General features: G+C 43.9%; 1 protein-coding gene across 1 annotated transcript in view; it reads right to left on the reverse strand.

The window, feature by feature from the left end:
• TMPRSS6 (transmembrane serine protease 6) overlaps positions 1-20798 on the reverse strand; it is a 172840-nt gene that overhangs the window by 43583 nt on the left and 108459 nt on the right. The window contains exons 11-16 of the mRNA XM_069231360.1: positions 18175-18317; positions 13127-13225; positions 6886-6999; positions 5980-6096; positions 3503-3671; positions 916-1187 (exon numbers count right to left, since the gene is read on the reverse strand). Coding sequence (XP_069087461.1) covers positions 916-1187; positions 3503-3671; positions 5980-6096; positions 6886-6999; positions 13127-13225; positions 18175-18317 — 914 coding nt within the window. The remainder of the gene's footprint in view (positions 1-915; positions 1188-3502; positions 3672-5979; positions 6097-6885; positions 7000-13126; positions 13226-18174; positions 18318-20798) is intronic.

A 20798-nucleotide genomic window follows, 5' to 3' on the forward strand; every position in this document is an offset into this window, starting at 1 on the left:
GCATCAGGAGACCTCCACAATGATATACATGCTCTGTACAAGTAAGCTTCAAGGTAACACACCCACTGCCAAGATATAGTTAGCTGGCAACAATAGCAGTAACTTTCCAGGGTATTATACTATAACGATGTGCATAGTTCTTTCTAGAAGAAGAGAATAATTTTGAGTCGGGTAGCAACAACTGAGCAACGTTTTCTTCTGTGAAATAATACATTGCTGAGCAGTTCCACTTCGATTCAGGAGACTGCCCTCCCCATATCTCCAAGGTAAACCTCACGCTTATCCTAACTGAACAACATAAGCTTAACTGCAACCAGACTCCCACCTAATCCTAACCCCCATTTTTATACACATAACCATATGGTCAACCATGAAACCTTACATAAGGTCAACCTCTAATCCATGACTCCGAATGTCTGTGTGATCCTACATGTCAATAAGGTACCTAAGCAGATCATACAAGATGAGCCATCATTTCACTCTCACCAAATAAGTGAAGTACTGGCTCAGCTAGACTAGATTTGAAAAAGCAAGGGACAACGGTTTGAGTGACAGAAAGGATTGCAAATGAAAATGTGGCAAATTCAGCGCAGTCAAACACAGGAGCTGGCAAGTTCTGGGCTTTCGATTAGCTAAACATATTTACTTCCATCTCTACCAGGACTGTATTTGACCATTCTTTTCTCAGGGTATATCATTATCATCAGAACAGCACTTCCTTGTCTGTCAAGCAGCTGTCATTGCGAGAATGATACTTAACTTATCCTCCCCCATAGGCTATTTTACTTATGTAGCACTCATAGCCTGTCAATCTCTGTAAAAGTTTAAAATTTGCTTCCCCCACCCCAGGGCTGTCACATCAACAGCACTCCCAGCCATGGCCAGTAGATGTCACTCTGAGTCAGTGGTACTCACCATCCTCTTTATTGGCTCCCCAGCCGGTCACCCAGCACCTAGCACCTGCTGGGAAGAAATGTGTGCTGGGAGGTAGACATATGGGCCTGATGAGAGTTGGGCCAGACACAGGATGATCCAGCTGTAGCAGGGCCATGTCAAAGTCGTGGGAATCCTCATCGTAGAATGGGTGGGTGACTATGCGTACCACCTTGAAGGAGATTTCATTCCTACTGCTTGGGTTCAGGCGGTACTTTCCCAGGTAGACAGTCCAGACAGTGGGTAGAGCCAGGCTGAGATGAGAAAGAAAGAATGTATAGTAGTGAGACTCCGAAAGAGGGAAAATCCTTCCGCTTATTAACACCAGACCTCTCTCCACTTTTCTCTCTGCGCCCACCAGTGATTGTTTGAACTGGTTAGAGGTCATTGTGCAGTCAACATACCTCAAAAATTCAACAAGCGTAATCCGTTGCACTTGCACTAAATTGTTATATCCACTTTGGGATGCCATCTCCTCTGCTATAAAATGTCTTCCATAAAAATCACAAGATTATAGATATACTAAAACTGTAAGTCTTATCACTGAAGTCAGGCATGAGTAAAGCCATGGCATTTTTACAATTATTTAGAATTAAAGAATCATTGTCAGTAACATTTTCCAAGGATAAATCCCCTAGTTTTATGCACGTGATGCCTCCAGTTGTAATGTTAGTGCATATGTTATACTGTATTTTTACAGGTAGTTTCCTGTAGTTTTACAGAGGCTATATCCTGCAGAAAAGGGTGTAGAGTGCCACCTGGACTAGCAATATGGCGAGGTTTTATTTTATACAAATTTATCAGACACCCTTAAGACCAAATCATCAGTCACGGCTTGCAGCTCCTAAAAGGGGCGGGGTGGGGGTGGCGCGACAGGGAGGGAACGAAGGGGGGGCAGGGGAAGTTGGCAGGGGGGGGTGGAAATACATGAAATTATTTTATTTTTTAAATAAAAACTTACCTTAACTCGATGCGCGCTGCGCCTCCTTCGCAAGCTGCAGGCACAGGCTCCCAGCCTGTCCTGCGCCAATCCTGATGCTGCTCAGTGCAGCATCAGGATTAGCTGGGAGCGCCCAGCCAGGACACTCTCAGGCAGACTGGGAGCCTGTGCGGGCTCTCTCGCCGGGCTGGAGACAGCCTACTGCGCCCAAGACGGCCGGCCAAACACACATGCGCTCTGAGGGGGAGTGCTAAGCACTCTCCCTCAGTGCACATCACCCCGAGACCCGGCCCCTTTCAGAACGAAAGGATAATACACGTAGTTTATTATTCTTTCGTTCTGAAAGGTTTGCAGCTTCTGCTGCTGGTGGGGTGGGGGGCGACGCTCCTCCACCCAAATGGAGGAGCCGCCCCTGCAAATCATAACAAATTCAAAGGAACACACAAGTTAGCATCTGCATATTAGTGATTTTACATTTCATTTACAAATATCTTTCATGCGAGTTCCACTTGATGAGCAGGCTCATTCCCACAAGAACCTGTTACAAAATTATCTGTTATCTTCCAATTATACAGTAATAGATCACACCCACCTCCAAATTTATCCCAGATTAGTCTGTAGTCAATCTCCATACCCAAAACTATTCTGTCTGCCTCAGTTTCCTGTATTGATCAACCAGCCTGGGAAATATATCTACATGCATCACATCCCCTCGTATTGGCAAAAAAATCTCAACTTCTTTAAGTTCTTTGTGAAGCCTGTCTATCAAAATGTCTTCCCATTGTAGTATTTAAATTCCAATGTTTCCCACTCTGTGTGTTACACCATCCACAATTGTATATAGCATTGTATTGTCTATTTATAACAGCACACGAATTGAATACGTGGGATGACAAATGTAATAAAAAGCTTTTTTTCTTGTTTCCTTAATCATTAAAGTGAAGGTTTTTTTTATCATATTCACAAATTAGGCAATTTAGGTCAGTGAAAATGTATCTTGCTAGTTAGCCTGCAACTGTGTAACGGGGTTTTCAACTACCCCTGCCTAGAATAACTCTTATGTTACACATGTTCTACATGTGATTTCGGGAAAAGACCAGGCAATCAACGATTGACTCCGTTCTCAAAACCGTCAAGTGTCTCATTTGGGTGGAGTTAACCTTGGAAGCCGGAGAGTTAGTTTGAGTAATGCTCCTTGTTCTTTATGAGTTAACCAATAATGTTTCAGGACTTAGGACTAAACACCTGTCTTTACTGAATACTTTAGAAATTGTGCTATCGTCGTCCATCTAGGATGCCCTCTAAAGGAAAAGTCTCAACTATCTGATGCCATTCAAAAATCAAGAGCAGACTCTCTTAGCTCCTATCAGTTTCCATGTTGTTTTAGGGTGTGCATGGTTGTGACTGGATCACAAATTAGGCATTTCTCTCAGTGTTTTGCTATTATTGTATATTTATTGGAAAGCATGTTATCATTTGCACATTTCACACTGCTCTACAACTCATATGTCGAGGAGGTCGCCAGTTGACATCTACGTTTTTTAGGTCCAGTTTGCTGTATTTTCTAGCCCTACCATTTACAGTGTCCCATAAGCTCTACAGTGCAGTGTGTGCACACTACTCACTCACCTGTCCAACGAGAAGCAGTGAGCAGCTGACACCAGCCACTGGTTGGACACCAAAGTCCCTCCGCACAGGTGCTCACCGTGGGCCTGCAAACTGGCCTGCCAAGGCCATTCCCCTTCCACGGAGGAGGTGCCACCGACAATTCGGCCCATGGCTGCCTGGAATCCACAATCTGGAAAAGAAATAAGGTGAACATTCTCCAGCAGACCCTGTGACTGCAGCATCACCCTAGTGATGTATGCTTCCACTGGTGGAGCCTTCTCACTGCTGTGTCAGCTAACTCCACTACCAAGCTTCCTCCAGCAGTGCCCTGCCAGTGCAACTTCACTCCCGCAGTGTGGGCTTCATCCAGCAATCTAAGAGATGTGAGCTTCCTCCGCAGTGCTCAGTCAGAGCTAACTACTCCTGCAGTGCAAGCTTCCCCTAGCACTGGCACTTCTGTGCTACACAGCAACGGTGTGGTGAGCATCCTTCAGTACTGCCCTGCCAGCCCTAAACAACCCCAGCAGTGTGAGATACCTGCAGCAGTGCTCTGTCAGCATTGCACAACCCCAGGAGTGCAAGCTAACTCAAGTACTGACGACCCCAGCATTGTAAACTAATTCCAGTAGTGACAACCCCAGCAGTGCGAGCTAACTCCAGCAGTGACAACCCCAGCAGTGCGAGCTAACTCCAGCAGTGACAACCCCAGCAGTGCAAGCTAACTCCAGTAGTGACAACCCCAGCAGTGCAAGCTAACTCCAGTAGTGACAACCCCAGCAGTGCGAGCTAACTCCAGTAGTGACAACCAAAGCAGTGTGAGTTAACTCCAGCAGTGACAACCCCAGCAGTGCAAGCTAACTCCAGCAGTGACAACCCCAGCAGTGCAAGCTAACTCCAGTAGTGACAACCCCAGCAGTGCAAGCTAACTCCAGCAGTGCGAGCTAACTCCAGTAGTGACAACCAAAGCAGTCTGAGTTAACTCCAGCAGTGACAACCCCAGCAGTGCAAGCTAACCCCAGCAATGACAACCCCAGCAGTGCAAGCTAACTCCAGTAGTTACAACCCCAGCAGTGCGAGCCTACTCCAGCAGTGACAACCCCAGCAGTGCAAGCTAACTCCAGTAGTGACAACCCCAGCAGTGCAAGCTAACTCCAGCAGTGCGAGCTAACTCCAGTAGTGACAACCAAAGCAGTGTGAGTTAACTCCAGCAGTGACAACCTCAGCAGTGCAAGCTAACTCCAGCAGTGACAACCCCAGCAGTGCAAGCTAACTCCAGTAGTGACAACCCCAGCAGTGCAAGCTAACTCCAGCAGTGCGAGCTAACTCCAGTAGTGACAACCAAAGCAGTGTGAGTTAACTCCAGCAGTGACAACCCCAGCAGTGCAAGCTAACTCCAGCAGTGACAACCCCAGCAGTGCAAGCTAACTCCAGTAGTGACAACCCCAGCAGTGCAAGTTAACTCCAGCAGTGCGAGCTAACTCCAGTAGTGACAACCAAAGCAGTGTGAGTTAACTCCAGCAGTGACAACCCTAGCAGTGCAAGCTAACCCCAGCAATGACAACCCCAGCAGTGACAACCCAAGTAGTGTAAGCTAACTTCAGTGGTGCCCTTTCAGTGCTACGCTATCCCAGCAGTGCGGGCTAACTCCAGCATCGCCTTGTAAGCACTCTATGACTCCAGCACTGTGAGTACCTCGTGCAGTGCTCTGTAAGCACTATGCTACCCCAGAAGCATGAGCGTCATCTAGCAGTGCTCTGTCAGTGATACACCACTCTTGTAGTGTAAGCTCCCTAGAGTAGTTCCCTCCTAGCGCTACATGACCCCAGCAGTGTAAACTACCTCCAGCTGTGCTGAGTTCGTGCTTCAGGACCCCATGAGTGTGAGATTACCCGGGCAGTGTGAGCGTCCTCCAGCAGTGCCCTGTCAGTGCTGCGCTTCTCCAGCAAAGAGCTGTCAGGGAAAGAAGACCGCTGCAATATGAGCTTCCTACAGTAGTAACTTTTTGGGGGATACATGAACCCATAAGTGTGAATTTCCTCCATTTGGGTCCGGTCAGGGTCAAGTTTCGTCACTGTAGGCGTCACTTTGTACAGGTCTTGCTCAGTGACTTTTCTCCAGCAGGAAATCCCTAGCAGTGGTACCCTCAGTATGTCTCACTCAGAGTGTCCTCAGTAAGTATCCCCTAGCAGTACAGTCAGTGAGTATTCACTGGCCTCAGTTTTTCTCTTTCGGAAGCGACCTCAATGAGCCTTCCACAAAACCCCCCACAGTGCAGTACCTCCAAAGTGCCCTCAGTGGGTATACCCTGACCTGAAAGTGCTTTGTGTTTCTCTGACAGCTCTCCCAGAGTGCCCTCAGTGGGTATGCTCCAGCAGTACGTTGTGTCCCCTCCAGCAGCGCCCTCAGTGTGTGTGTCTCTCCCAGCACTGCTTACTTTCTGTTTCCGCTATACAGTGCTCTAAGTGTGTCTCTGTCAGAAGCGATCTTAGCCCTCTCACCACAGTCCCTCTCATCCGACAGGTCTCCACAGTCTGACACAGAGTCACATTCAGGGTTCGGCTTCTTGAGACAAGTTCCATCCTGGCACCTGTAGGTGAAGGGCCCACACTGCACGCCTATGGAAAGGAAAAGTAGAGTCTTTCAGCCCCTGGGGAAGGAAGAAGCAGTTCGTTTAACTCTCCCTCTCGGTTTGCACCCCCTCTATCTCTCTCCATCGATCTCATTCTTCCCCTCCTTTGCTTTAAGGCCCTTCTTTCTTCCTCTTTTACAGCTTCTTTCCCACAGCCTTTGTATCTTTCCTATTATTCTTTCACGTCTCCCTCTTCCTTCTCCTCTTTCCCACTCTTCGTCTATTACCTTTCTTCTACTACTCCCCTACTATCATTTTTAGGTCTCACATCTTTTACTCACTCCCTTCTCATATTTTTTACTTCTCTCTCCCTTCTTGAGTTTGACTATTTTCACTATCCAACATTCCTCCCATTTCGAAACATCCCTTCCAAGCATTCCTCTTTATTTCTCCTGGTACCCAACCCTATCCATCAATTCATCTCACCTCTTCCTGTCTCGTTCTTTCTTCTTCTCTCACTCCTAACTCTGCCTCATTCCCATTTTCACACAATTTCCCTCTGCCCCTGCTCACTGTGCCCCTGAAACCAAGTTACACCTGACAAAAGAGCCCCAATCAGGGTGAAGCTGCCTGGGGGTGCTCGTGTTCCAGTTCAGGGAGGACCCCGCAAGCCATTTGGGTCTGGACTGTTCTGGTTGCAACAGGATCAAGATTGATTTGCATATGGCTGGGTCCAAACTGAGATGTAATGGTGTACAAAATAACAACAGCCCCAAGTAATTACAGGTGGTTGAGATTAATTCAAGCCTTTCACTTTTTAGCATATTCCTCTCACCTTCATGACAGTGTTCTTCATCGCTCCCATTGGTGCAGTCTTGCTTTTCATCGCACACTCTACTGTAGTCCAGGCAGGTGCTGTCCTCTTGACACTGGAACTGGGCTGGACAAACTGGTGGGAGAGGAGGAGAAAGGAAATGCCATCACTTTTCACACTGAAGGATCGGAGCATTGGCATTTCTACTCAAATTATACTCTCAGTTAGGTAGACTTCTTTCCCAAAAAATTGAAACATTAGTAGAAGACCTTTTCTTGTAGTTTAGTAAAAATAAAATCCATAAATTTGAAGAAACCAAAAAACATGTTTTTGCATGAGAGAAATGTTGCCGGACTCTAATGAAAAAAGTTAAGTACTTCTCAACGTCATCAAGAGTAAAATTCATGAAAATGGTCTTATTTTGGTAGCAGAGCTCCGCTCACTCCTATCCAGGGACCACACTGCCATGTTGCTTAACAATGTATTACTGATTTTAGACCTCTGTTCTTCCTGTATTTTCTAGCAGTGGCACAAGACAGCAGGCATCTTCCGTGTCGTGGTCTCGCAAGTCGAGTGCCACTGCCCGAGCTTGTATGTCTGCAGGAACGCTGACCATAGTCATGGCTCAGACTCCAGAGGAAAGCCTATTCGAAAATGTTGCCAACTTTTTATTTCACTGAAAATTACATGCACAGAGCAACCTTTGAAATGCTATGTTAATGGATAAGGATTTTTTCCCCAAAAAAATATGCCGTGTTCATGAAAAAAAGCCAAAACTTCCCAACTTTTAGTGCAAAACAGCTATTTCACCAGTTCCGAGTCAGAATAAAGACAATTTTACTTCACTGTAACCAACTATGTGTGGGCTTACATATGGTAGAGGCACATTCTGAGCATTATCCTGCCAACTAGTGTTGGATATGGATTATTAAAACTCGTTCACTTCAAATGTAAATTTCAGTTTGGAGAATGACTTGTCATCATTTATGTTACAGCACTGACTTGGAAACAAGCCCAGCGAGGCTTCCATTTTTCATGAATGCAACACCCTAGGGATTTGTGAATGTATGAGAAGATGACCATGTTGTTGCCTTGCAAGTATCCATGAGTGGGATGTTTACAAGGAAATCCATGGTCTCCCCTTTTTATGTGTTGATTGAACCTGCAGAATATCTGAGAGTTGTCCGGGTGTGCATTTGTGACAAACCTGAATGCAACACATGGTTCATCATGCTACGTCATCTTTAGGAAGAGGCTTCCCCACACAAGTGGACGAAAAGAAGATAAATACCTCTTCTTCTTACTTATATGCTTCTCCAGGTCTATGTAGCACTTAAGTGCTTCTTTGCTATCTAAGGAACGCAATGTCCTTTCTACCCTGCTAGAAGAATCTATAAAGACGAGTGAAAGCTCAATGGTTTGATTGAGGTAAATTGGTGGTGTTACCTTTGGAAGGAAACATGTGCATAAGAGCACAAGGAAGTAATTCCTATCAAAAATGCGTCTCAGTACATTTATGTTCCACAAGCGTGCTTGAAAAGCTTCCACTGCTAGATACAATGCCTTTACCTCTATCACACTCACGTGAAGAATGTTTTCTTCATTTGTCCAATGTCCCTTGACTGAGAAATGCATTATAAGTGCTCCCCATTTCGGAAGGGAGGGGTCTGTTGTAAATAATATCTGCAAAGTGTGACACTATTGTGAGACTGTGTGTGTTCTACGATAGCAGTGTGTGCTTGATCTGCTTGATCTTGCAATAGACACATCTGCAGATCTGCACTGAGAGCTAAATCTATCCTCAAAACCACCATGACCGCCCAACAACTTTATTATCATTCTGTAAGGGATTGTGATGGCTGGAAAACTGGATTCAGTCCCTGAAATGTATCTGCTTTCACCAGTTATGGCAAGTCGGAGTTAACTGGGTATTTAGTGTCACTTCAGATAATTCTGAGTCTAAAATGGTTGCAGATGAGACTTTTGTCAATGATGTGAACCTTACCTGATGTCATTGGTACAAAGATTTCTGGGTGTGGGGCAGACATTACTGAGTTATTTTCCCTTTCACCAGCTAACTGTCTAGATAGGGATAAACATGGATTCAGAAGTCCCTGGCAATGGATGTGAGCTGCAACAACAGAAAGGCATATGGTAAACACTTTGAAAGCAGATTTTATGTTGAAAGATAAAACTGTGAACCGGTGCTTCGGACTAGTGAAGATGATGAGTTGGAAGCATCAGGATATGAAAGGAAGTGTCCTTGAGTCAGAGTGCTGATAGGAAGATGCTTTGTTGCAGGAGTCTGATCACCTCTAATAACGTTGTCATCTTGAAATTAATTCTTTAAATGAAGATATTAAATACCCGCAGATCCAAGGTAAGATGCAATGTGTTGTCCTTTGCTATTAGCATGTACAAGTACACTCCCTTTTCTCTCTGACATTGCTCACTTCCTCTACTGACCCTTGCTTGTGCTTATTGCTGAACACCTCGAACTCCTTGTCTGTTTGGTACTGTGATGTTGCCGGTGTTGGAACAGTCCATGCTGTTGAAAGACAGCCAATGACTTGCCATTATCTATGTTTTTTTAAAATTGTTTTGAAGGGTCTCATCAACACGTGGGCCAAGCAAACTGACACTATTAGCATCTAAAAGGCAGTGCTGCATTTCACGGTGGAACCCAGAAATACATAGTTGAGCATGGCAATCTAAAGTGATGCTGGTGCTGGTTGGGCAACATGCCACATTTGCAGACTCCAGAGAGCAGGTTATGGCTGTGTTAGAAGTAATATGTTGCTTACCCTGTAAAGATTTGTTTGTAGCCTGTAATACTGTAGATTCACATGCTCTGCACACTCCTGCCATCTAATAATGGGCTTGGATGTTAGCAACGTGTTGTTCTTTGAAGTCACAAGGTACAGAGTGACTCCTCCCTTAGTTAGTAATGCACATGGGCACCTGCTGCACTGCTGGATTATTTTTCGCACGGCAGAGATCATGGTAGCCGTGCACAATTGTGTGCACAAGGAATTAGGACTTAAAAGTGGTAAAAAAAAATGTTAAAGAACCACTGGCTCCAAGACTGGGTGAGTAAAGGGAAGTGTACCATATGTTATAAAAGGGGTCAGAGCGAAAGAGTTTACATTTTTTTCTATCTTGTGACTCAGCACCCAGGATTTTACTGGTCCTATAAATGTGTCTGCGGCAGTCTTAATCATGCCCTTTAGCACTGGAAAAATTGGAAGGAATGGTCTGCTCGGGACAGTACCTCAACCACAAAGTAATCGTCCTCAGGTATAACATACAAGGTAGTAAGCTGCACATCTGAACCGAATGGCAGAGAAAATACCTATACCTCTTGACTCAAAGGACATCCTCAAAGAAAAACAAGTTGCATACATCTGAACCGAACACTAGATGGCAGGAGTATGCACAGCATATGTTTCAACAGGCACACGTGCTGCAATCATGATTTTTCTTCAACAACAATTTATTCACCTCTTCTGATATTTTTTGTCAAAGCATTGGAAAAAGCCTTCCATTTCCTCTCCCTGGCAACAGTTGTACTGGCTGATTAGATTGGAAGATGGTAATGTGCTTCAAGGTCACTGAGACCATTGCCACCATCTTCACCATGACATTAAGGGGTTTGCTTTGCTTGTCTGAGGGTGACCCTTCAGTGGCACATAGGTTAATGGATTTTATTCCAGCTATGTGAACCACCACAGAGTCCAAAAAGTCATGAACCTGAACATAAAGAGAACCCAAGGGTCATGCCTTTTATTTGCATTCTACTCTAGGTGTTATACTATATGCCTAGGCCAGAGATTTTAAAATGTATTCTGAACATGTAAAACAAGTAAATATTGGGCGGTTTTCTCAGTTTTGGAGGTTCAATGAGAAATTCCTTCCCGAATACCAGGTCTATTACTGCACAGTAGGCTGCAGTTTCATTTGGAGGTCACACTTTAATGGGATACTGTTCCTCGGGGCTTCTTATTATGTGACACAACTGAGCGTCTGTTTCATACATTGTTCGAACTTGGGTCAAGATTTTCACATTGTTGGCCCTGGTCCTTCTTGTCTGTGTCTGTATGTGGCATGGACAATGAATTTCGTACTGGTTATGTAATGCAAGTGGCCGAGGGACTGCAGCCTGCGTGCCTTGTTTAGTGGCCATAAAATGTTTAGGAAAGTGATAAGGATGTATATTGGGGGAAATAGTCTCCTCAAAGGTCGTTTTTTGCTTGGTACTAGTCCCGTTGGAAAGTAGTTGACTCTATGATGGACTTTTTTACTTGGCCATATCTGCATACCTAAACACATCCTTCTAATGTCTTGTGTCAGGGTCAATATAAAGATATGTTTGACTGGAGTCCGGACTGTCTGTTGTCTCATCATGTGAAACTGTGAACGAATCATGAATTTTATTCTCTAACTCTTGTGGGGGTCAAGTATGCTTTTGGTGTTGAGAGTCAGTTCAGAAGCAGAACCCAAGAGGACACACCTTCAAATATTGGTTCAGGGCAGATCAGCATCCTCATGTTTCAGGGCAGGCTTTCGAGAACACTCAGGTGCCCAGTGTTGAGACGTCTAGTGAGTGTGCGTGGATCCTTTTAATGTGGCTTGGGTTCCTAGTGCTTGCTCCAAGTGTGTTGGTGGTGATTATTTGTAATCTGAGCTGGAGTCTCGGTACACAGTGGTTTTGTTTTAAGGCTGTAGCAATTCCTTGTAGGGACACTTCATCTTCTGAAAATTGTGCCTCTTCTTCCATGTTGTTACCCCCTTGCTGATTACAGGAATCCTTCTTGGCACAGATGTTATCATACACCGCAAATGCTTCTAAATCTTTCAACGGCATGGCGATATAGCAAGCCCATTTAAAATCATGATGGTAGCGGATAGTCCATTTATATTTGGAATATGACCCATCAAACAGGTTGATCCATCGTTGTCTCGAGGAAGGCACAAATTACATAGATGATGAAGATCGGATAGTGCCAACTCTCAGTAACACAGAGGATAAAATCTGAATTTCTGTATTTTCCTAATTCTATCCCTATGGAGTCACTCTCTTACCACCTGTAGGGCGCGTACATCATCAAGACTTGATGATTATAAATGTATCAATTCAGTGGCTTTTGTGATAGGACATAGTCTAATGCACTGCCATAGATGCTCCAGCCAACCTGAACTTATATTTGAAGTAACAATGTGTTGCATCCTGAGCAAACACTGGATGGCAAGAAAAACATAGGGCCAGATTTAAGAACTCAGTGCAGCGCCACTTTTCTTGCGCCCCTTAGCGCCCCTGCGTCATATCTAAGATATGGTGCACCATGGTGGTAGTTAGGAAACTATTGTCAACATTATTCATGCTAGTTCGGAGCTTTTCAGGATTAGCCTAAAAAATGTTGACGCTAATCCTGCAAAACCCATTGAGGCCCATTGTAAACAATGGTGTGCCTCCTTTTAACGCCTGCTCTAAGCAGATGTTAAAAGTGCCAAAAAAATGGCGCAAAGAAATCTCTTAGGTTTCTTTGAGCCTTTTTTTGGCCCCCCTTATGGAATGCCCCCTTTGCATACATTATGCCTGGTGCAGGAATAGTGTATCGCAGAGGGTTACAGAGTGGCACAATGCATGCATTGGGCTACTTTGTAAATTCCGTACGCTGATTTTGGCCTCATTGGGCCACATTAGTGTAACAAAAAAATTATGCTAATGTGGTGCAAGGAGGCGCTAGGGGCTCTTAAATCTGCCCCATGGCATGCAATCTACTACAACACTTGGTGCAAACAAACATCACTCACCAAAACGTTTGGAACAAACTACTACCTAAGTACCAGAGTTGGTGAGCCTGCCAGGGTGACAAGAAGGGCTCTGGATTAGGCAGATGAAAACAGACTAGGCCTAACTACAGATTGGGACAAGACACTCACCAGAATACAGACACTAGTAAAGCCCCTAATGAGAGAGGCCTAATAAAGAGGTATGAGACTGAATACAGTATAGTCAAGATGAGCCCACAGCTCAAGGCCACCTGGACAAACTAGTATAGTCCTAGTAATAAACATACAGGAAGCACAGAGCTCTTAGTCACTAGAATGGTCTCCTCCATTCTTTACATTAAAGGCAAGGGGATCACAGAGCTCCAGGCCAGTACAGTAGCCTGGCCCAACACCAATATTAAAGGTATGAAGACAGGGAAAGCCTGAATATGTCAACAGGGATGGCTAACAAGTGGAACAAGCCACTTACTGCAATTCCTTTCGTCCAGTTCGTTGGGACAGTCTTTCACCCCATCACAGGCTGGGACACAGAGCCCATTCACTGAGCACAGGAACTCCCCAGGGCATGCTGCAAAGTAAGATGACAGTGGATTAGAGATGGAGAGAGGGTCAGATTAATCATAAACAACAAAATGGGGGCACAGTCTGGTTGATAGAAAATGGCAGAGAGAGGAGGAGAGCAGATGACCATTATGAAAAGGACGAAGTACGAAGAGAGGAATGGACGGTGAAGAGATAAAGAGCAATCGAGAGGCAGAGAGGGAAGCAGAAAGACAGAGGAAAATGAGATGAAAAGAAAGAGAGACAAAAATGTGAGAAAGACGCAGAACAGAGAGGCTTTAAATGAGAAGACGGGGCAGGGTAAGATGAATAATGGATAGAGAGAAGTGAAAATACCTTCAAGTAATTCAGTGATCAACAGCTGTTTAAGGAGAGTGGCAGGGGCCGGGGACAGATGAGATGAGATAGTAAGTGTATTGTTTTCCAATCAATGCAACACCGCTGGTCGCTGCTGTCTGACAATAACTTTCAAACAGCTGCTGGGAACTTTTGGAAGCTTTCCAAGAAGCTGTGCTTTTACTGGAACAGGTTGTGCAGGGTGGCTGACATGCTTTGTTCATAAAGAGGTAGTGACATGAAGTCTGGTCAGAGGAAGGACATTTAAGTATGCTTTGGCACATAGTGGTTACATTCAGGGATGGACTGGCTGTAGCAGGCATCAGGCGTTTTCCTGGTGGGCTGAAAGGGTGGGGGCCAGTTTTGGAGCGGTGGGGACCGGTATTGTGACTGCTGCAAACTCGGCCCCCAAAACAGCAGCAAGTTGCGCTTGCACACTCCTTATGAGGTCTTAAAACTGTGCGTGGTACCTTTGCATGCACAGTTTTAGGACCCCAACGTGGGCACAAAGGTCCCCCTCTTTCCCTCCCGGGGACTGGTCAGAAAACGTTGCCAGGGCTGCTTTGGGTTCCCAGTTCGGTCGTGATTACACTGTATCAAGTAAGACAACAAACTGAAAGAAAATTGATTAGCCAGAAAAGTTACGCAAATGCATTTTCTGTCCCAGTTTGTTGCCATGAGAGTTCAAAAGGCAAAGGGTGAGAGGGTGAGAGCCACACCATGAAGAATTCCTTCCTGGACAGTTAAGGGGCTTGAAATCTCCAACAATCAAGGTGCAGTGCTAAACTATAGACTACTTTTTAGATGGTTTGGGTCGATGACAGCTGAAGTGTTGTCTTCAAACACTCTGGGGCATATATATAATGCCCTAGTGCCACCTTGCACCACATTAACATAATTATTTTTTACGTTAATGTGGCCCAACGAGGCCAAAATCCCCGCACCGTATTTACAGGGTGGCATAATGCATGCATTGCACCACCCTGCAACCCTTTGCGCTACATTATGCCTGTGCCAGGCAAAATGTATGCAAAGGTAGCGTTCCCCTGTTAGAAGAGCTGGAAAAATGGCGTAAGGAAGTCTATGAGGTTTCCTTGTGCCACTTTTTATGACACTTTTAACACCAGCTCAAGAGCGGGTGTTAAAAGGGGGCTTCCATTCTTCAGAATGGGGCCCTAGGTACTCTCTCTGCAGGAGTAGCGCCAATATCGTGAGAAATGACGCTATTGCCCCCTACCCTGCACCGTGTTGTGCCATATTTTAAATACGACGCACACATGGTGGCGGTAGGTGGGAGCTAAGGGGCACAGGGAAAGTGGCGCTGCACTTTCCATAAATCTGCCCCTCGGTCCTTGCTAAACTGTAAATAGGCTGTCGTCCCACCTCTGGATGATTCTATCACACTCACTGTCAGGGGAAGCACTTTTTTTTCGACACAGAAGCTTCATCTGGCTCTACCGTCAGATGCCCCTTACAAGTGGCCCGTCTGCCACAGGATAGCTAGCTGGAGTGCATTATAAGATCCACCTACTTAGTACAAGCCTTGTGATGCTGATGTTTCACGTTCACAACTCCCATTAAAACATAAATAAAACATAAATAGCCCCTGGAAGAAACTCTCAGCACATTGAGGCCATGGAAGTCAAATGCGGAGACAAGGAAAGTATTCCACCCGAATCCTAGATTTATGTCTCAAAGTGCTCTGCCAATCATACAGGAGGAGCTAAACCCTTATACCTATCATGTCGGAACTAGTGTCATCAGTGTGCAAAATCATAATTCAGCATTCCAAGATTTGGAAAAGTGACAAACAGTAGCCTTTTTCAAAGCAACACATCTTTTCACCTTTGCCTGTGGGCATAACTTACTGCAAGTAGGATTTGCTGTGCGAAAACATTTTTGCAAGAAAATTCTCATAAAGAAAAATGTTTAGACATTTTTCCCTCTAAAAAACTGATTTCCTGATATTTTTCACCTACTATTTTATTTATAAAAAGTGAAGTTATTTGTGACGTTTCTAAGTTTTCAAAATGTTACACACATGTAAAACCTCTCCTCGCACACCCCTAAGTAACGCAAATGTTGTGCTGAGGCTGTCACTGGGGGCAGAGTCTAAAAAAATACCAGTGTTATCAGCCCTAGTATTTGGTGCCAGAATTACATCGGCAGAAATCAGAGAAAAACGTGAAGGACTTTCATTTTGATAGTTACAAATGCTGAAGTGCAAAATAACTTTTTTGTTAGCTGATCCTCTTTCTAATACTCGCCGATGTGGATCCATACTTGCCAGCCTGTCAGAAGATCGAGAAGTATTGCATTCACCAAAGGAAAGATAATTTACTTCAACTGATCCCCAATAAGTGACTTCGAAGTTCCACCCCTTGCTGCTAACTGAACCCTTCTCCATCTTTTCAGACATGTGGTAAGATACCCACTATGGCTGAGTTTTCAACTTTTTCCTTTTGTCTGCTTTTACTGTTTAGCAAATTTTCATAGTGGAGGAGCGTAAATTTGACTCCACCCCTACACAGCACAAATATGCTATATTTGTGCACTTAGCACTACATATCCTGTGTGTCCTGATGTTATTAATGTAAAATGTTGTACTTGAATCCTTTACTGAAGTGCATTCACTATAGGAATAGCAATTCATATATTCTGTGTGCCTTAACCTTATAAAGTAAACATATTATTTAGAGATTGAATAAACAATCCTCTTATTATTGACATGTATTAACATTAGAAATTAGAAAAAATCATATAAACATGTACATTAATGTTTCACATTTGAATTATAATGTAGTTCCTAGTTGCATTTATGCTTGTATACTTAAAGTTGCATTGCGTTAACCTAAAACTTGCAAGCTGAAATAATTGGAACTTATGTACTGACAATCTGATTTATTTTGTTACATGTGCAGAAATACCAAACATGTACATGTGCACTATTGCATTATATGTTTAAACTTGACATGACTAGGCCTGATTTTCTTTTGACATGACCATTTCTGTTTGCATGTCATTTTCTTTGCAGGAACATTCACATGAAATGTTAGTTTGGAAATAGATGTAAGACTGTCCTAGCAATAGAGAGGCTGAGAAAAGGGTCTTGATGAAGAACATGAAGAAACAGAGCATTAACTGACAGTCCCTATTCATCAATGTAACAGGTACTCAAAGCCAATGTTGTTCTCTGGGAGAATCCACAATGTGGCAGCCTGCAACATGAGAATGGAAAAGGCAATAGGGTCCCTGATGGTATGAACAAGGGGTGTTACTTAAATGATTTGTGTGATATTAATTAGTACTGTTAGCACACTTTCCTTAGGACTTTGAGAGGTGCACACCTCTATACTTTCCCCTTTTCCTGTCCCCTTTGCTGAGTATAGCTTAGGCTAACACTTATTTTCTGATTCTAAGAAGACTCTTGACAGAGCTTCTGAAACGCTGACAGCTTCCATTTTACATTCATGTGCATATATTGTTTTCCTTTTTCTGCATTTTACCAACTTTTTGAGATATTACGTAAATTTTTGTTTATTCATTTAGACCCTAAGCTAGATGACTATAAACATTACTCATGTTTAGAAGAAAGAATCAGAGACTCTTTTTCAAGCACCAAATTTTATTGCTAATTTTCTGTATTGCTGTAACCGAACTTCTGGTTTGTCTTATGCTTATGTGTCTAAATTTCTTTAGGAGGTTTGGTTATTCTGTTGTAATTCTGTATCTTTATAGCATGTTTCTGAGACTGATTTATATAACCCTGACTGTTAACTTGTAATACAATTCTTTAACTTTAATCCTTATTCCTGATCCACATTGTGTAGCTAAATGTGTTACACTGTTAATTAGAAATTGTTTGACTGATGCCCTACACCTCTCCGAATTTAGGAGAATGGCCTACATGTCCATTTTTAATTCCAAATGGTCTAAGTTTGATGTTTTAGGTCCATACCTATTTTGATATAACAGTTACCTTTCTTTTTATATTCTGATTTCTCCCATTTCAATCCCTATCCTCTTGGCAGTTTTATTTGATACATTTCTACTTTTTACAAAGCTATCTTTGTTTGGGTCTAAATTTCTTTACTTCTTGACTGAACTGATTGTTTGAGTTGATATTGTGTCTGTAGCAACTTTTGTCAAATTATGAAGAGGAACCGGTCAGCTATTTAAAACCATTACAGGGCGTATCTCAATGTGTCTTGGCCCACCAATGTCTGTGAACAGCTGGTTTCAGTTATGCTGAAAATGTACAATATGGCTTTATGCCTCTAGCCAATTTTCGGCCTCTATCCTGCAAGCAGTGTGCTCAGTGAAAAAGTGACAGGTGAATATTTGAATGAATCCATATATGAGTGAATAAATATGTGAAAATGAATAAGGGAAATTAATGGAGTGTATTACAGTTGAAGGAAAGTTATTTGACCAGGTTACAGAATAATTTTATAAGAGACAGAAAAACTATAAATGAGTGAATAGATGTGTGAGAATGAATATCTGAGTTAGTGATTGAATCTGAGTAAGCAAGGCAATTCCAGAAGGCCGGCTTTTCCTCAACATAACGAACAGATGAGAGTGGAGGTTAGTGAAGGCGGAGCTTAGCTGGGCACTCACGGTCAGTCTGGTTGTAGAGGCTATAAGACACCTGCAGGCCTGGCCCGGTCAAAGTGATCTCAGAACTGAAGGAGACCGTGGTGCTGGTGGATGCCATTGCAATGCGCTCAGCATAGGACAAAAGAACCCGCATGCCACACCTCCTGCAGAGAGAGAAAAAGAGGAGAGAGGGCATGGGAAATGACAGCGCAGCAGGAGTCTATTATAGCAGTGAAAGGTCTCTTCCCAACTGGTCAAGAGGTACATGGGGCAACAGGACATAACACAGAATTACTTATTACTGACAGCACTCCATGGCTACACAAAAGAAAACTACATTTTACCCCCTGTGGGCCTAGCATGAGGCTCAGTACTGCAATGTACAACAATGTGTTTTTTGTTCTTGTTGCAGGATACTTTCCCAGTGATTCTAACAGAACCCTTTATCCAACCTCTTAAAGAACCTAAACTTCAAGGTTTCTGACGTCCCTTTTATGTCGTGGGTATGATCAACCCCATTTGAAGTTGGCATGTTAGTCCGTCAAGCTGTACAAAATGATGCAGTTCTTCCTATACACAGGCTGAGTCATATTCACAAAGGAAAATTTGGTTGTAAACATGCTTTTATGACTGCACTTAGGTCCAGATTTATGACAAATTGGGGCAGCGCGGTGCTGCACCAAAAAATAATGGCACAGCACCACTTTTGAAACACAGGGATGCGCCATATTTACAGAAATACAACAGACCCCTGTGTTTCCCCCCTGTGCTGACGCTGAATTAAGTTGCCTGCGCCCAACGCAGACATCCTTGCACCATAGTGCAAGGGTGTCTCTATTGAGGGGATAGATCGTTTATGTGCAGGAAAGTCTTCTTTCCTGTACATAAACAATCTACAATGGCGATTTGGCACATCTATGTGTGCTGCAAAATGCATCACATGTAAAAGCACCAAAGTGTCATTTTGGAATGATTGTTTATGTGTAGGAAGGGGCACCTTCCTGCACATAAACAATCATTCATGGCCTTTTGCTCCTCCTATGTGTGCTGCAGAACTAAAAAAAAAACGAGGGGGAATAAAAGTATTCCTCCTCGTTGAGCCATGCTATTGCCACCCCTGGGGTGGCTTTAGTTTTTGGCGCTGCCTCAGATTTACAATTCCTTGTAAATCTGTGGCAGTGGCAAAAGTAATGGGTGTTGCGGTGCAATGACCACAGCAACACCCATTGCACGCCCCTATGATGCAGAAAACTGTATGGGGGGCATAGTTATAAGGAGGCGTCAAGCCACAAAAAGTGGCCTAACACCTCCTTGTAACTATGGTGCACTGAAAAACACCACCAGAGCGTCACTGGAAGTGACGCTCCGGTGGCGCTAGGGCCTTGTAAATCTGGCCCTTAATTTGTAGGGGCGAGCGCAAAGCACTCCGTCCACTGTTGTAATCTCTCTTTGGGCTTCTAACCACGCCCATGTCACCTCAGTCACTTTCATCGGTACGTGGGCTTGCCTTTTAAAATCCGCTCACTTTCAATAGTGAAAGGCATGCATAGGTCATGTCTTTTCCGGTGTTTAGCTCTCCTCGAGCGCATCGACCACCTACTGAAAACATACGAGGCTCGATGTTTTCCACCTGGTTTCTGGACTACTTTTTCTCTTTATTTTGCAGCACGATCTCGCTGGGCAGTAGTCAAGCGCTTTGCATGACATTGATCCTGTTACATAGGTAATTGCACTTTTGCCGACAGGTTTCACTGCAAGCAAACTTTTATTTCCCTTTGTGTGTCTGCTTTGCGCTGATGGCGGCCTTCGGCTCGCTTATGTGTAGCTTTTACTTTTCAGCTTATATGGCAAGACATGTCTGGTTAGTTATGTGAAACTGTTTTACTTTTCATGTTCAATTTATGTGACAAGAAAAGTCAAGTTAGGAGTTTACAATGCTAATAGCTCTAACTCGAGCAAACGCGAGACCCATTGCATTGCAAATGCTTGTTTACGCCTGCCTGGGATTCACAAAGGAATTCCTCACAGGTGTAAACCCATCTATGAGGGTGGAGATTTTCGCAATGCGTGCAGAGATCTCTGCACTTGTAAATCCCCCTTAAGAGGTGGCAAATATGTGTCCTAAGGTGTTGTTTGCCTTGGGAGTTTGTGAATGCACATAAACATGTATGTCTGTTTGCATACACGAACGCCTTTTTGTTCACTTTGCATTCTTAAAAGGGTCAGTGATTTACTCCAGCACAGGTGCTATGTAACTCCCCTTCTGGGATCATCACCAGGTTTGCTGGGGGTGTAGGAAAAGGTATTTCTGTCTAGGGGGAACAGTAGAGAAAAAATATGTATTTGCATAGGGGATCCTACCCCTCTGTGCGTAATCTCCGCACAGGGGTATAAGGCCATACAGTGTGAATAGGAGCCCTCTGCAAAGGTTACATAACCTTCCCAGGAGTACGCCTGAAAACCTGTGCATGGCGCAGCTTTCCAGGGATAGCGCTGGGATTGTTTGTGGATATGGAAAAATCAGAAAAGTACGTGCAGGTGGAAGCGAGGTTCTCTTCAAATATGTTTAAGGCTTCCTTTGTTAAAAGGGCCCTTTTCAGCAAAATGAGCCTTGACTGACCTCAGGCCTACTCCTGCTACTCGCC

The sequence above is a fragment of the Pleurodeles waltl genome, chromosome 4_2, assembly GCF_031143425.1.
Source record: "Pleurodeles waltl isolate 20211129_DDA chromosome 4_2, aPleWal1.hap1.20221129, whole genome shotgun sequence".
Taxonomy (NCBI): domain Eukaryota; kingdom Metazoa; phylum Chordata; class Amphibia; order Caudata; family Salamandridae; genus Pleurodeles; species Pleurodeles waltl.